This window comes from Nicotiana attenuata, unplaced genomic scaffold, assembly GCF_001879085.1.
Source record: "Nicotiana attenuata strain UT unplaced genomic scaffold, NIATTr2, whole genome shotgun sequence".
NCBI classification, from domain to species: Eukaryota; Viridiplantae; Streptophyta; class Magnoliopsida; order Solanales; family Solanaceae; genus Nicotiana; species Nicotiana attenuata.
This window is the reverse complement of record NW_017670248.1, coordinates 186354-203094: the sequence shown is the minus strand read 5'-3', so window position 1 is coordinate 203094 and position 16741 is coordinate 186354. Positions and strand designations below refer to the sequence as shown.

General features: G+C 36.4%; 1 protein-coding gene across 1 annotated transcript in view; it reads right to left on the bottom strand.

The window, feature by feature from the left end:
- Window positions 1-6377, bottom strand: part of LOC109236644 (coatomer subunit alpha-1-like) — a 9988-nt gene extending 3611 nt beyond the window's left edge. Inside the window, exons 1-2 of the mRNA XM_019402835.1 lie at window positions 5880-6377; window positions 484-978 (exon numbers count right to left, since the gene is read on the bottom strand). Coding sequence (XP_019258380.1) covers window positions 484-978; window positions 5880-6087 — 703 coding nt within the window. The 5' untranslated portion in view covers window positions 6088-6377. The remainder of the gene's footprint in view (window positions 1-483; window positions 979-5879) is intronic.
- Window positions 6378-16741: the final 10364 nt, after the last annotated feature.

Below are 16741 nucleotides of genomic sequence, written 5' to 3'. Positions count from 1 at the left end.
CCCCCCCCCAAAAAGAGAGAGAGAGAGAGAGAGAGAGAGAGAGAGAGAGAGAGAGGGAGGGAGATGAACAGAATGCAGCTTTTCATTGTAACATCTTCAGATGTACCCCAGTATAGAAAGATGCAGGTAACAACATTTACATACTATAGTAGCGATATCACCATCTCAGATTTTCAAGATAACAACCAATTTCCAGTGATAAGGGAGATCCTAACGGATGATTTCTGAATATAAGCTGAAAGGAAGACATATAACATACTCCTACTTCTAAGGGACAAGTGAACAGCACAAAAGTTTGTCTTGCAGCTAGACTGACGTATAACTGAAAAATATGCAAATAGCATGAAGTTTACAATGTATCGTTTCATCAAATGAACTTATTTTGGTGTTCTAGGTTCCACAGGTGACAGGACACGAAAAGTGAATGTGGAATAAAGCAAGTAAAGATGGCAATCAAGTACATCAAGAATTTCAGGAGCATACCATTCATGCGCCAAATTTTCACTTGGCGATCATCTGCACCAGAAACTATAAGGGGGAGTGTAGGATGAAACGATGCCCAGTTAACCCCTCTATCATGACCCTCCAAGACATACTTCACCACAGCATCCACTCCACCAAAGAAATCAGTATTCATCTGACTTAACCGCAAGATATCATCAGCAGGAGAAACGGTTTTCTTTCTTAGAGCACCAATATCCCAGACACGAACAGTCTGATCCAAAGAAGCAGAGACAACCAAGTCCTCTTTGTGATGAAATGAGGCGCACATTACATAATGATTGTGGCCAGTCAAGACAGATATACAAGTACGAGACTGCCAGTTCCATATCCGGATGGTCTGGTCGTCACTTGCACTAACAATCCAGGGATATTCATGGTGAAATTGAACAGTTCGGATATAATCAAGATGTCCTAGTAGGGTAAACAGGCAGCGATGCAGCTTATAGTTCCAAACCTTAATCTTGTAATCATCTCCTGCAGTAACAAGAATTTAAATACATAAAAGGAAACAGTTCTCAGTCGATTTGCATTATGTATGCGTAAAGCAACATATACTCTAAGAATGTTACCAGTAAACCAAGACAATAAAGTGTCGCAATAATGGACTATAGGAAAGCAGCCTTCATAGTTTAGAAGTTAAAAAAACAGATAACATGACAGAAACTACCCATTATATTTGCCATGATCATGCAAAGTTAACAAATATGTGTCCCCAAAAGTACGTTATTTAGACACCAAAACTGAGGCTTCTGATAATGCAATATTAGCAATATGCCCTGATTTCTATAATAAATTCAATAATGGACAAAATTAAAGAAGAAACCACACTAAATTAAAGAAGACATATGCCCCCCACCCCCCTAGGTCTAGTGGTAAGAGTGCCAGCGCATATGTGGGCTAGGCACATGTCACGGGTTTGAATCCTGCTGCAGATGAGCAATATCTTAAGCGGAGAAGGGTAGAGGGGCAGGCACATTTCCAAGGAGTTCTGAACCATGCGCCGCTAGCCTCAGGAATTTCGCGTTTATCAAAAAAGAGAGAACCACACTACATTAATCTACGAATCAAAACTCACTCAACAGATCTTTGATACACTATCAAAAAGAGAACGAAAACAGGAGTAGAATCATACCCATGCTTCAAAGCTTCAGAGGCAAAGAGAAATAACGAGCAATAACGGGAACCACAGCTAACAAAGTGCATCAACAATTATAGAGAACCAACAATGTTAAAAGGGGAAAAAGAGGTTTTAGTCCCTAATTTATTGTTTTATTCCATTTGTCCCTATGTTATTCAATTTAACACATTTAATTTCAATAAAACCAAATGTTCAATTATGTTCCACTTGCACTGTTGCACATATTAACTGGAACTATCATTCAGAAGATGAATAACAAAAGTAACTTCACAAATTCATGGATCACACATATACTCATCCACATACTTTAGCAGATTCAGAATACATCACACTGCGATGCAAATAGAATTTTAGTCCCTAAATAATCTTCTATTAAGGTTTTGGTTCCTCCATATTCAACATAGCACATTTAAGTATTTCACCTTCAGTTAGAACTATGTTCTTATGTTTGAATTACCCATACAAAGTGAGACTATCATTCAGAAGATAAAAGCGAAAGTACTTCCCAAATTCACAGATCACACAAAGCCTCGTCCATATTATTATTAGATCCACGCTCTGTCATACTGTTATACAAATAGACCACACACATGCTCATCCACATACACCAGTAGATCCAATTCCAATACTCATCCCAACAAACCAGTATATTCATATTCCATCACATTTTGATGCAAATAGCATTTTAGTCCCGGAATTATCATTTTAATTCGGGTTTTGATCCTTCTATTATTCAAATTAACACATTTAACCTTCAATTTAACCATTTGTGGTCCAATTGAATATACAAACGGGAACTATCATTCAGAAGATAAGCTAGATCATCCTTCTCAAAATAAGCCTTTGTCATATCAGGTAAATGAATCCTATAGCAAGGGGGGTCTTCACTCGGCAAAGCTAGATCATCCTTCTCAAAGTACGCCTTTGTCATATCTGGTAGATGCTCTAGAGCAAAGAGCTTTAAAAAACCAACAAAAAAATTAAAATACTGAAATAAAAAGAGACGTACAAAGCATAAAAAACAATTACTTACATGGATCAGCAAATGACTCAGATTTGTCCCTCCCTTCCTTTTGCAACCCAAATAGAGAGTAGGCTCAAACTGCTGACTCCCATGCAAAACCATTTACTTTTTTATATCCTCCAATGCATATAAAAAATCTTCTATTACAGCATCATTTGAGGACACGGGGCAGATTACAGTGCCTAGGATGTAGAGGTAGTACGCCTTAATAAATGGGTCCAAATTATCGCAAGGTTCAAATACCAAAGAGAAATTTTCATATAACCAGTCTAACCTTTAAAAGGTACTCACTAAGTTCTCGTCACCATCTGAGTTATCCGATAGTTGAACTCGGTGTAACAAATCTCGACATTTCTGAAAAATTGTCTGTTACTACCTATTAAGAGTCGGCGGAACCAACAAACTTGTTCAAAAATGCAAGATTTGTTACACCAAGTTCAATTAACATTAACGAATAACTCAGATGGTGATGTGAACTTAGTGAGTACTTTTTTAAGTTAAAATTAGTTATATGAAAATTTGTCTCAACCTTGTCATTTATGAGGGCATACTATATATGTCCCGTGTCCTCAAAAGATGTTGTAATGACAGATTTTTTATATGCATTAGAGGATATAGAAAAAGTAAATGATTTTGTGTTGGGGTCATCAGTTTGGGCCCTCTATATTTGGTTTGCAAAAGGAGGGAGGAACTAATCTTAGTCATTTGCTAGTCAAGGTAAGAAATTGTCTTTTATGCTTTATATGTCACGTTTTTGTTTCCGTGTTTTAACTTTTTTATTGACTTTTCTTTACCGGTCTTTGTTCTAGAGAACCTACCAGATATGAAAATTTATTTTTATGGTGGTCCAATCACGCATACAAACTGGAACTATCATTCAAAAGATCTTTTTCTTCTTTATATAGGAGAGACTCTTGTTTCCATAAAAGTAGAAAGATAAAATAATAAAAGCAGCCTTCTGAAGTAATAGACCACACACATACTCATACACATACACCAGTAGATCCAATTCCAATACTCATCCACATAGACCAGTATATCCATATTCCATAACATTTTGAAGCAAATAGCATTTTAGTCCCTAAAATATTATTTTAATTCAGGTTTTAATCCTTCTATTATTCAAATTAACACATTTAACCTTCAATAGAGCCAAATGTGCACTTGTGGTCCAACCGAATATACAAACTGGAACTATCATTCAGAAGATAAGCTAGATCACACTTCTCAAATAAGCCTTAGTCATATTAGATAGATGAATCCTATAGGAAAGGGGCTTCACTCGACAAAGCTAGATCATCCTTCGCAAAATAAGCCTTTGTCACATTTGGTAGATGCTCTATAGAGCAAAGAGCTTTAAAGAAAAACCAATAAAAAAGTTAAAATATTGAAATAAAAAAGAGACATACAAAGAATATAATTCCTTACATAGACCAGTAAATGACTAAGATTATTGTCTCCCTCCTTTTGCAATTCAAATAGAGAGTGGGCTCAAACTGCTGACCTATGCAAAATTATTTATTTTTTTATATCCTCCAATGCATATAAAAAGCTGTCATTACATCAATCTTTTGAAGACACGGGGCAGATTATAATACTTAGGATGTATAGGTAGTACGCCTTAATAAATGAGTCTAAATTATCGCAAAGTTCAGGGACCAAAGAGATCTTTTCATACAACCCATCTAAACTTTAAAAAGTACTCACAAAATTCTCATCACCATCTAAGTAATCTTTTAATGTAACTCAGTGTAATAAATCTCGGCACTTCTAACAATTTGTTGGTTCTGCCGACGACTAGTTTGCCCATAATAGGTAGTCATGTTAGACTAGTAGTCAACAAAACTATCTATTGAGGGTAAACTAGTAGTCTGCAAGATCGAAAAAATTGTTCAGAAATACCGAGATTTGTTACACTAAGTACCAATGCCAGTAACTCGGATGGTGATGATAACTTAGTGAATATTTTTTTAAGTTTAGACTGGTTGTATGAAAATTTCACTATGGTCCCTGAACCTTGCGATAATTTAGACTCATTTATTAGGGCGTACTACTTCGACACACTATGCGCTGTAATCTACCTCGTGTCTTAAAAAGATGTTGTAATGGCAATTATTTTATATGCATCTGGAGGATATAGAAAAAGTAAAAAAAATTGTGTGGGGGTCGACAGTTTTGGCCCACACTCTATTTGTTTGCAAGAGGAGGGCGGCACTAATCTTAGTCATTTGTTGATCCAGGTAAGAAATTGTTTCTTATGCTTTTTATATCTCTTTTTATTTTAGTAATTTAACTTTTTGGTTGGTTTTTTTTTAAAGCTCTTTGCTCTAAAGCATCTACCAGATATGTCAAATTTTATTATGGCACACTCACGCATACAAACGGGAACTATCATTATTCAAAAGATCTTTTTCTTTTTATATAGGATTCAAATACCCTTTTTCTATAAAAGGGTAAGATAAGATAATAAAAGCAGCCTTCTCAAGTTTTTGACCACACACATACTCATCCATATACACCAGTAGATCCAATTCCAATACTCAACCACATAGACCAGTATATCCATATTCCATCACATTTTGATGCAAATAGCATTAAAGTGCCTCAATTATCATTTTAATTCGGGTTTTGATCCTTCTATTTTGAAATTAACAAATTTAACCTTCAATTGAACCAAATGTGCGGTTGTGATCCAATTGAATACAAACTAGAACTATCATTCAGAAGATAAACTAGCAAAAGTACTTGTAACTTTCTAAATCATGGGTCACAACACATACTCATCTAGACACATCAGTCGATCTCCACTCTGTAACATTGATATAAATAGAATCTAGTCCCTATATTGCTGTTTTCTTCGAGTTCTGACAATGTATTGTTAAAGTTCGCTCATTTAACCTCATAAAACTGATTTTCCCATTCAGAAGCATGGATTACACATATAGTCATCAACATACATCAATAGATCCACGTTCCATCACATTGTAATGCAAATAGAATTCTACCCCCCCCCCCCCGAATTATCATTTTATTCTGGTTTAGTTCCTACTGTTAATTTAAAACATATGTGCCGCTACAGTCCAATCACACTTAGATGAAACAAAAGTAAATGTAAAGTCATGGATCACACACATATACTCACCCAGATACATCAATAGATCCACACACCATTACCACAAATTCTTATACCAAAAAAGGAGAAGAAGATCGAACCTCCGGAAACAAAGAGAGGCTGAGATTTATGAAAATGGACGCCGCGAACGGGGCCATCGTGCTCATCAAATCGATCAATGAGAGTTCCCATACGGTAATCCCATAGCTGGATCACGCCGCTGTGTAGACTGGCTAAGATCCATGGCCTTTTGCTGTGAAAACTCAAACCTTTCACTCTATTACTCTTCGTCTCAAACTTTGTCAACATCTTATCTATGCACACACACTACAGAGAGTGAGTAAAAAAACTTTGATTGAAATCTGAAACCCTAAATGGATCGTGAGATCGATTTTGAATCAGATCTGAGATGGAATGTGCATTTTTTTTTAAGATCGAAGGAAAGCGGTGGTGAGCGGGGTGCGTAGGTTAAGCGCAAAGTGTGTGCGCAAAAATAGATCGAGCTTTGAGAGAGAGGGGGGAATTAGAAAGAGAAGAGCTGCTACTGCTGCTTTCTGGATCAACTTGATATGTAATTGGAGAGACGACGAACCCGACTTCATATTAAGACCCGTTTTTATTAATGAAAAAAAGATTTGAAGATTTTATGGACCCCTTTGGTTATAAATTTTGCCAAAATATATTTTTTTTTTTTATTTGCACCGGGTGTCCGAGTCTCTATGAGCCCCGACTAATCCGGGGGTGCACAGGCCCTCGGCAAGGAGTTTTTCGCAAGTGCACCACGGTTAATTCAGGTTTTACCCAGTCCGATGGCCCTCAGAAATTGTTTGCACCCAGTGGATTTCGAACTTGAGACCTTGAAAGTCAATTGCCACCAGGCCAACCCCTGAGGATTAAATTTTGCCAAAATATACTTGGGTTTTGGCAAATACATATTTGGCCATATATTCCATTTACATTTTGGCAAATTCCCAAAATTCAAATCCCAAAACCAGCTTGGCTTAAAATATCACTATTATATTTTTTAAAAGTTGCCCCAAATTTTTGTATTTTATAAAAGAGCCCGCTATTTATTATTTTGTAACAATGATGTTTCGTCTTCTCGGTCATCTGATAGTGTATTATGTAGTTCATTATAAAAATAATAATTTTGTACAAAATTTATTTATGTTCAGGACTATGGTTTGCGATAATATAATTAATATTATTGATAAAGGTACTGTTGGATATTTGTGATAGTTTTTAGAACTTGTAGGTATAAGTCATGTTTCATATTATTTTTTAAAAAAAAATAATAAAATAGGTTTTGAAAACTTATGTCCAAACACATTTTCATTTTCAAACCAAACTTCACCCAAATCAAAATTTTCAAAATAAATTTGGGGATCTATGGCTTAACGCTAGTTATACGTTGGATATTTTTTTCCTTATTTATCTTTCCACCTTCCTCTGCCCAAGCTCTACTCCCTCTCTTTTTTTTCCTTATTTATTTTTTCACGTTTTTGGTCTTTTTCACTTTCTTTTATTTTTTCCATTTTATTATTATTTTTCACTTTATTTTTTCTTTCTAATTAAGCAAACGTATGTTGTTCCTTATTTATAGCAACTAAAAAGATTATATATGTGTGTGTATTCCGCTTTTTTTATGGAATTTTTTCTTTTCCAAAAAGTTATGCATATAAGCACAGGTAGTCTTATGGTACGTGTTTTGCGCGTGTATCCATGTCAATGAGTATATAAGTTTTTAAAAAATCGCATAAATATTATCAAATAAGATATTTGCGTTAAAAATATGTAAGTTCCTAAAAATGATGAATATTGATCATATGTAGCTCGTTTGATAAATAAGAAAGTATGATCGTAAAATGCTCTTGGATTACGTATGGGCTCTTATCCTGTAAAGCTTCCGTAAGCGCCCTAAATGTATGCTTGATATGCACCCATGCCTCGCGCACGAGTTCGTCCAAAATTTATTAAGCAATTATGTGTAATTAGTTTTGTGCGCAGATTATCAAAAATTTATTAACAATCATATGACTCATCAAAAGCTCAATTCATTAATCGTAGTTCATAACTTGAGATTGAACACTAATATCGCGCCATGAAAGTGAATATGATAGGACCTTTCATCCGAAAATTTTTCATTTTTAACTTTTGTTAGATCTTCATTATTTAATTTTTATTTTTATATCTCCAAATATTGTTTTATACTTTATTTAGTTTGATAACAATATTTTTGTATTTGTGGGTTATGAAACCTATTATTTAATAATTAGTGTTAGTAATAACAGTTTATAAATAACTATATTCATTAATATTTTTAGTAATGAATTAGAGTGTTGAATTGTTTGTTAATTTATTACTTCTAATATCTTATTGGAAGCACACAATGGTAAGTTACATTAATTGTTCCTCTAATACTAAATGTTGTTTTCTAATTTTTGAATTTGTAGCTTGGTTGCTTCTAAAAAAAAGTCAATAAAAAAATAATAGTCTTTCGAGAAAAGAATAAATTATTGTATTAAAAATTTATTTTTGTATTTATTTTTCTCGCCCAAACCTACGTAATTTTATATTGTCTATTAGAATAAAGTGTTAATTTTCTTGGTCGATTAGGCTCTGTCTTTGAAACATGTAATAAAAGGCTTTTTAATCTCTCTACGTGCATTGAATTGGAGGTCCTAAATAATAAATACATGCGATGTAAGTCTTTATTTTCTAAGCCTTTATTAAAAAAAATTATGTTATATTATTTAAAAACAAAAAAAATTTATATAACGTAGACTCTTTTAACTCCTAAATATTAGGACTTTATACATAGTTCAAATAAGAAATATTATTATAGTAAAATTTTAGTTGAATTAAAAGTCATAAATCTTTTCTTATTAAAATAAAATTTGTATGAAGACTTAATATTTAGGACTTTAAAATCATAATTTTCTTATTATTTAAGATTTTCCAAATATTTAGGATATAATTTTCCTTCTAGTATTAGGATATGCGCTTTGCACATGTACCCATATCGATTAGTATATAATTTTTAAAAATTACCATACTAAATAATATATTTGAATTATAAAATAAATATAATTATAATTTATTTAAAATAATATTGATCTCATTTAGTTAGTCCATGAGAATATGAAAATGTTCTTAGTTTTGTGATTTAATACTAAAAATAAATAACTAAAAAAAATACTTGTATCATGATTAAGCAGATAAGAAACTATATAAATTTATATAAGCATACATATTAATTAATATATAATTTTATTACGCATTTATACAAATATTATTAAATATTAAATATTAATAAAATAAATTCAGTTAGTATGTATTCAAATATTATTATTGACATAATTTTTTATTTATTTAAAATATTTTTTTATATAAAATATAAGTATTTTTATAAATATTTATTAATTTAGTATCAGTGTTTTGTCATATTAAATATTTAAATTTATATGTGGTGGGTCTGTTTAATTGTTTTTAGCGTGTTTTGAATAATATATGTAAGCAATTCATTATTGTAAAAATTAATTAATTTAGTAGTGCACTTGATTAATCTTCTCTTTTGGATTTTTTTAGCGTTTTAGTTTGAAATTATACAAATGATATGAAGTTTAGGCGTGGAAGGAATTAAAAAGCTACTGTTTGTCCTTTTGAAACATAAGTTCATAGAGTATTAAAATCACGCTACTGCAAATAAAATTGCAACACAATCTAATAAGGAAAGACTTATCAAATAAAATTCTAGTTCATTTTAAACTTTTAACTTTAGAAAAATTAGCATAATTGAATATTTATTCCAAGATATTAGGAGAGCAATTTAAATTACGATTTTATTTAGCGTCAAGTCGATTTTTTAAGGGTAAAAAAGGGAAATGACATTTCACTAAGGGGTTTCGTGCTTTTAATATGTGATGACCCGATAGGTCATGTTGATATTTATCCTCTATTTCCGTATTTTGAGACCTCGATTAGCTCCGTTTATCATTTTTCGATTTGCGTGCATAGGCCGCGTCTTATTCCGAAAGTCTTTATGTGAAAAAAAATTGAAGAAAATGTGAATTTTGCCTTTAGAATGACTTGAGTTGACTACGGTCAATATTTTGTGTAAGCGGACCTGGATCAGCATTTTGACGGTCCCGCTGGGTCTGTATCGTGATTTGGGACTTGGGCGTATGCCCGAAATTTAATTCGGAAGTTCCTAACTTGTTTTGACTCATTCTGCCGAAATCTAGCATTTTTGAAAGTTAGAAATTAGTAAGCTTGACCGAAAGTTGACTTCTTAGCTAACGGGTTCAGATTTTGATGTTAAAACTTGGAATAGTTCTGTATTGCTATTTGGAACTTTCCTGCAAAATTTGGTTCAATTTGGAATTGATTTGATATGATTCGGACGCTTAAACGTGATTCTAGTGTTCTTGAGTTTTACTTTGAAAGTTCATTCGTTTTGAGGATTGATTCGTAGGTGTAGATGTTATTTTGGTGATTTGATTGCGCGAGCAAGTCCGTGTGATGTTATTACACTTATGTGCATATTTGGTTTGAAGCCGGAAGAGCTCGGGTGAGTTTCGGATAGGCTACGGATTGATTTTGGACATTGGAGATAGCTGATGCCTTCTCCGTTGCTAGTGTGGGCTGCAGATCTCACATTTGCGAGGTCGCCTTTGCGAACAAGTGTTCGATTTGCGACCATGGGCTAGACTGGGTAGCCTCGCATTTGCGAGGAAAAAGTTCGCATTTGCGAATGAACAATGGTTGTTTTTGTGATGAAAGGATCGCATTTGCGACTCAGTGTGTTCCTAGACAACCTTCGCATTTGCGAAGGATTGGTCCACATTTGCGAAGGCTGGGATTTCGCATTTGTGAGCCAAATGTCGCATTTGCGACTCTTGGGGCTCTAAGATAGGGTTTGCATTTGTGACCCTTGTTTCGCAAATGCAGTATTCGCAATTGCGAACAAGACATCGCAACTGCGACATCCGCAACTGGGTAAAAGAGGGGGGGGATTTAGCTCATTTCTCACATTCTCTCAATCCTAAACACCCTAGAGCCAATTTTTCAAGAGACGTTTCTTCCTAAATTTATTAGTAAGTTACTTTGATCCATTTCTTTTCAATTACCCATTATATCCCCTTCCTGGATTTCGCATTATTGTCTGCTATGCTAGCCTATGATGAAGGCCTTTCATTTTGGCTCTGTAGGGCTACCCTATGGTATGGGCTGTTAAAGCTTATCTGGTTTTATTTATTTTAGAATTTTTTCTCGAATAAATCATGAATTTTCTAGATATTATTAAGGATCTCATCAAAAACTTACAGCAGCTTGCCAAACAAAGCCTAAGAGAAAAAAGAACAGTCTCTCTCCCATTAATCGGTACTAGTTGAAGTAATGAAAAAATCCCTTATTTGTTTGATGAGAAATGCGAAACAAAAAAGAAAAAGAAAAAGATCCCCCGTTGATTTCATGAGATTTTAATATCAAATTTAGGATTTTCATGGTAGAAATTAGGGATTTGGATAGAATTGGGAATTTTTATAAAGTTGAGATTTAGACCTTGGGTCGGATTTAAAAACAAATCACATAACCGGGCTCGTGGATGAATGGGTAATCGGATTTTGGTCCGAATCTCGATTTTGACCAAGCGGGCCTGGGGTTGACTTTTGTTGACTTTTTAAAAAATGATCTAAATTGAATCTCTTTCATTTGTAGGTAGTTTTCAAAGCTTATTTTGAATTATTTGGTCAATAATTAACTAGATTTGGTTGGTTTGGAGGCTTGTTCAAAAGGCAAGGCCGTGGTTGGTTGGTTGATTGCTTGAGTTGCAGAGTGAGGTAAGTGTTTGGGTCTAACCTTGATTTGAGGGAATTAGAGACCCTTGAACTTCATGTTATGTGCATTATGTGTGAAACAACGTATATGCGAGGTGACGAGTGTATATACGCCGTTATGTTACTTGCTTCCATGCTTTCGTTACTTTCATTGTATATCTTGTTACACGTCTTAATTGCTACACGCTTATTTGACTTTCATGCCATAATTGTACTTGTCATTTAGATATACTTGTATTAAATTGTCCGTCCCTTCCATAATTCCATGCTTAATTGCTACTTGTCTCTAATTGCTTTTTCTTGCATATCTAAATTGTCGTATGTCTTGCTTGTCTTATAGTTTCATAACATTTGTTGCCTTCAAATGTAGTTTCATTTGTATGAGTCGTTAAAGGGATAGATATCGTGAAGTTGGTAAAGTTGAGACAACCGAGTTATTCAAGGTTCTTTGATTATAATGTCATTCTCCATTACTTCGTACAATTACTCTCTTGATGTAGAACTTCTTGTAAATTTTGGTTGTTGAATTGCTATTGTTGATTGAAATTATTTGGGGAGCGGGTTGCACGCCGCAATGAAAATTTGAAAGGTAATGAATTGAAATGGCGGAATAAGGACGGATTATGATATTTATAGATGATGATATGGTGGGATCGGGTTGCGCGCCGCAACGGACTGTGTAAAGTTATATTTGTTTGTGACTGTTGGATTTGCCTCGGTATTTGAGATGAGTTTATATGACTTGTTATTCTGGACTCTCTAGTAGTTAGATTTTGAGTTCGTTATTATGAATTAATTGCTTTATTTCCATTCATGTCATTATTATTATTATTATTATTATTATTATTGCGTACAGATTATTGTAAGTGACCCGCCTTAACCTCGTCACTACTTCGTCGAGGTTAGGCTCGACACTTGTAGAGTACATGTGGTTAGTTGTACTCATACTACACTCTACACTTCTTGTGCAGATACCTGAGTTGGTCCCAACGGCGTTCAGTAGACTTGCTCGGATCCAGCTATCAGTGGAGACTTGAGGTATAGCTACGCGACATCCGCATCCCTGAAGTTCCTTTCTACTTCATTTTAGTTGTTTATTTTGATTCATAGAGTTATGTTTATTTCAGACCATTATCTGTAGTATTCTAGACGCTCATGTATTCGTGACACCAGTTCTGGGATTTGTATTTGGATTTCGTCACTTATTAGCTTATTGCCTTATTTCAGACTATTCAGTTTCATTATTATCATTTAATTTGGATATTGTTAAAAATGGTTAATAGATATAGCTAACGTTGGCTTGCCTATGGAGTTTTAGGAAAAATCTCAATTCTTTCTTTCTCTATCATGCGATTTCATTCTATCATTGATGATTGGACCATTCTATTCTTGTTCTCTCGTAGATGGGGAGAACACGCACAACATCAGCAGTCGGGCAGGAATTGGAGCCCCCTGTGGTCGCTACTATCAGGGGTAGAGGTCGAGGCCAAGGTCGAGGCAGAGGTAGAGCTCAGCCTAGAGCTCGAGCAGCAACACTCGCAATGTAGCCTTAGATTGATCATGAGGAGGAGGCCCCGGCTCAGACCGTACCCGTCAGACCAGCTCAGATCCCGGAGGGATTCAGAGCCACTCTAATGCTTCAGGCCGCTCTAGTCTACTTGGTGGGCCTTCAGACCGGCACAGTTTCGGTGGCACCAGCCGTCTCTCAGGTTGGGGGAGGAGCACAGACTTCCGCTACTCACACCCTGGAGTAGGTGACTCCCCTATATCAGACTCCAGCAACCCAGCCAGTTGGGGTAGTTCAGTAGGTTGTTATGGCACAGGCCGGGGATAGGCCCAATATGTCTTCTGAGGCCTTGTTGAGGCTGGATAAGTTTACCAAGCTCTTTCCTATTCATTTCAGCGGTGCACCTTTTAAGGAACCACGGGATTACCTAGACCGTTGCCACGAGGTGTTGCGGAACATGGGTATAGTTGAGACAAATGGGCTCGACTTTGTAGTGTTCCAGATGACCGGTTCTGCCAAGAGATGGTGGAGAGATTATATGTTGACCAGTTGGTTAACCTGCACCTACATCAGTTTGCACAGTTATTTATAGAGAAGTTCATTCCTTTCACTTTAAGAGAGGATTACCGCAGGCAGTTGAAGCATCTTCATCAGGGTAGCATAACTGTCACCCAGTATGAGACTCGATTTGTGGACCTAGCTCGCCATGCCATTGTTTTACTCCCTACTGAGAGGGAGAGTGAGGAGATTCATTAATGGACTCACCCTTAGTATCAGGCTACAGATGGCCAAGGATATTGGGGATGATATTTACTTCTAGAGGGCCGTATATATTGCTAGACGGATCGAGATGGTTCGTGGTCAGGATAGAGGGGTGACATCTGAGAAGAGGCATCATCATTTCAGTGGCTTTAGTGGTGCCTCATCTTGAGGCAGAGGTTCTTTTGGTAGAGTCCATCATCCTAGGCCGATTCAATCAGCTCTTTAGGTAGCCCACAATGCTTCAGGCGGTCGTGGTTCTTATGGGTCTCGTCCTGAGCAGCCAGCATTTAGTGCACATTCAGCTCCTATAAGTGCACCGCCGCTTCAGAGTTACTACAACGGCTATTCGGGTCGTCAGGGTCAGTCTTCGCTTCAGCAGCCTCAGTAGCCGAGATAGTGCTTTGAGTGTGGGGGCATAGGTCGCATCAAGAGGTATTGCCCTTGATTGTCGAGCAGCAGATCTCAGCAGGGTTCTCGTGCCATCATACGGGCATCGGTTGCTCCATCGCCTACACAACCAGCTAGAGGCGGGGGTCAGATCGTTAGAGGTAGATGTCAGGCCATTAGAGGTGGAGACCAGCCAGCTGGGGGTCGCCCGAGGGGCGAAGGTCAGAGTGGTGAGGCCTAGCCCCGTTTCTATGCATTCCTAGCTAGACCCGAGGCAGAGTTATCTGACGCCGTCAACATAGGTATTGTTCCGGCTTTCCATAGAGATGCTTCAGTTCTATTTGATCTGGGATCTACTTATTCCTACATGTCATCCTATTTTGCTTCATATTTGATTGTGCCTCGTGATTCTTTGAGTGCTTCTGTATATTCTACTTCTTGATATGGTGGACTTAGATGTTATCTTGTGTATGGATTGGCTGTCACCTTATCATGCTATATTTGGACTATCATACCAAGACAGTGACTTTATCCATGCCGGGATTGCCTCGATTAGAGTGGAAGGGGACTCCTGGCCATTCTACTAGCAATGTTACTTCTTATGTGAAGGCTCGACATATGGTCGAGAAGGGGTTTCTAGCATATTTGGCCTATGTTTGTGATTCGAGAGTGGAGGTTCCAACCATGGATTCAGTACCTGTTGTGCGTGATTTTCTAGAGGTGTTTCCCGTAGATATGTCGGGGATGCCACCCGACAGGGATATTATTTTTGTATTGACCTAGCTCCAGGCACTCATCCCATTTCTATTCCACCATACCGTATGGCGCCACCTGAATTGAAGGAACTGAAGGAGCAGTTGCAGGATTTGCTTGATAGGGGATTCATTAGACCTAGTGTCTCGCCTTGGGTGCGCCCGTGTTGTTCGTGAAGAAGAAGGATGGTTCGATGAGAATATGTGTCGCGCCACCTTTTTCTCGCGAAATCGGGTTTTGACTTGTGACAACTCTTTTAAACGAAGGGTGTTAAAAGAGAAGAGTCGCCACCTAACGGTTTTTAAGGTGCATTAAGGAACCTATTATGCAGATAACTCTGTTTGACTAGTCAACGTCACCAAAGATTGGGTAAGGGCTCAATTTACCTCAAAGAGAAGGTGTTAGGCACTCTTCGAGGTCCACAACTGTGGGTCCCGGCCGAACTTAACACTACGTGGATTATGTCATTTAGGCTAAGTGATCATATAACAAAGAAATATAGAAATTTAAGAGTTTTATTATAACACGTGGCAATTGGTACAGATCTTAATGACTACAATGATATAACTACGTTGGTCTATATTAAACGAATAACAAGTATGTAAAGGAAAAGGGGGGGGGGGGGTTCCTAAGTTTTTTAGAATAAAGGATCACCCCGAGCAACATAAATAATACTTCGCAACTCCCTTAACATAGGGGTTGCTCATATTAATCAGCGGGCAAGGACTATCATCTCATGCTACCCAATTACTATGTTAAAGTTGTTTACTTAAAGGCGCTCTAATTCAATTCTAAATCGTACGCTATGCGTGCACTACCCGTCCCATGCCTATGGTCCTGGAGGCTTTGGACCGCTACTTGGGTGGCTCGGGACTTACTTAGGTTGCTCAAAATGATAAAACTAGGCGACATTCAAAACAAATAGGACTTCACGTAAAGACAATTAAATGGCTCAAGTTAGCCTCCGCACATAAACAACAAATGCACGCGGGCAGATTAGGCAGCATACAGTTTCAGAGTTAAGACACATTAGAATCGTTAAGTCATATAAACATGGTTTCTAAGTGATTCTGATTTCCAGCATTATATATAAGCAGTGTTACAACTTTAGACTAAGGAATTCGCAAATTATAAATATCGCAAACCCTATAGGCGTGATCTCTAATTATTTGCGCAATGAGGCAGTACAAATGTTTTGAAACTCAGAATTAATAGCGTTGATTTTATAGACAGGCTTTCTAGGCGAGTGAGAGTATCCTATAGGCAGGGTTTTTGTCAGTCGGCATTCTAACTTGATTTTATAAACTTTATCCCCTATAGGCATGTCATCTAGGTAGGGCAGTATAATGAAAGCAACAGAAACAACTAATTAATTAGTTAAAATCCTATAGTCATGGTATCTAGATGAGCATCAGCAAAGGCATGTATTATTATCCTATAGGCATGCTGTCTAATAATTAAACAAGTAATTATAGGCGTTGATTCCTATAGACATGCTGTCTAATAGCGCACAATAGTAGACATGGAAACAGGTATAACATTTACTTAAACTAGCATACTTTGGATAGTATACATGTATTAGACAAGTTGAGTGGGGTGTGTGATTTCCTATAGGCATGATGTCTATCAGTGTACAAAAGCATGCTAAACAACAAATATAACACATAGGTCCTATAGGCATGCTTTTTACCCATTTGTGTGAGAATTAGAATACCAT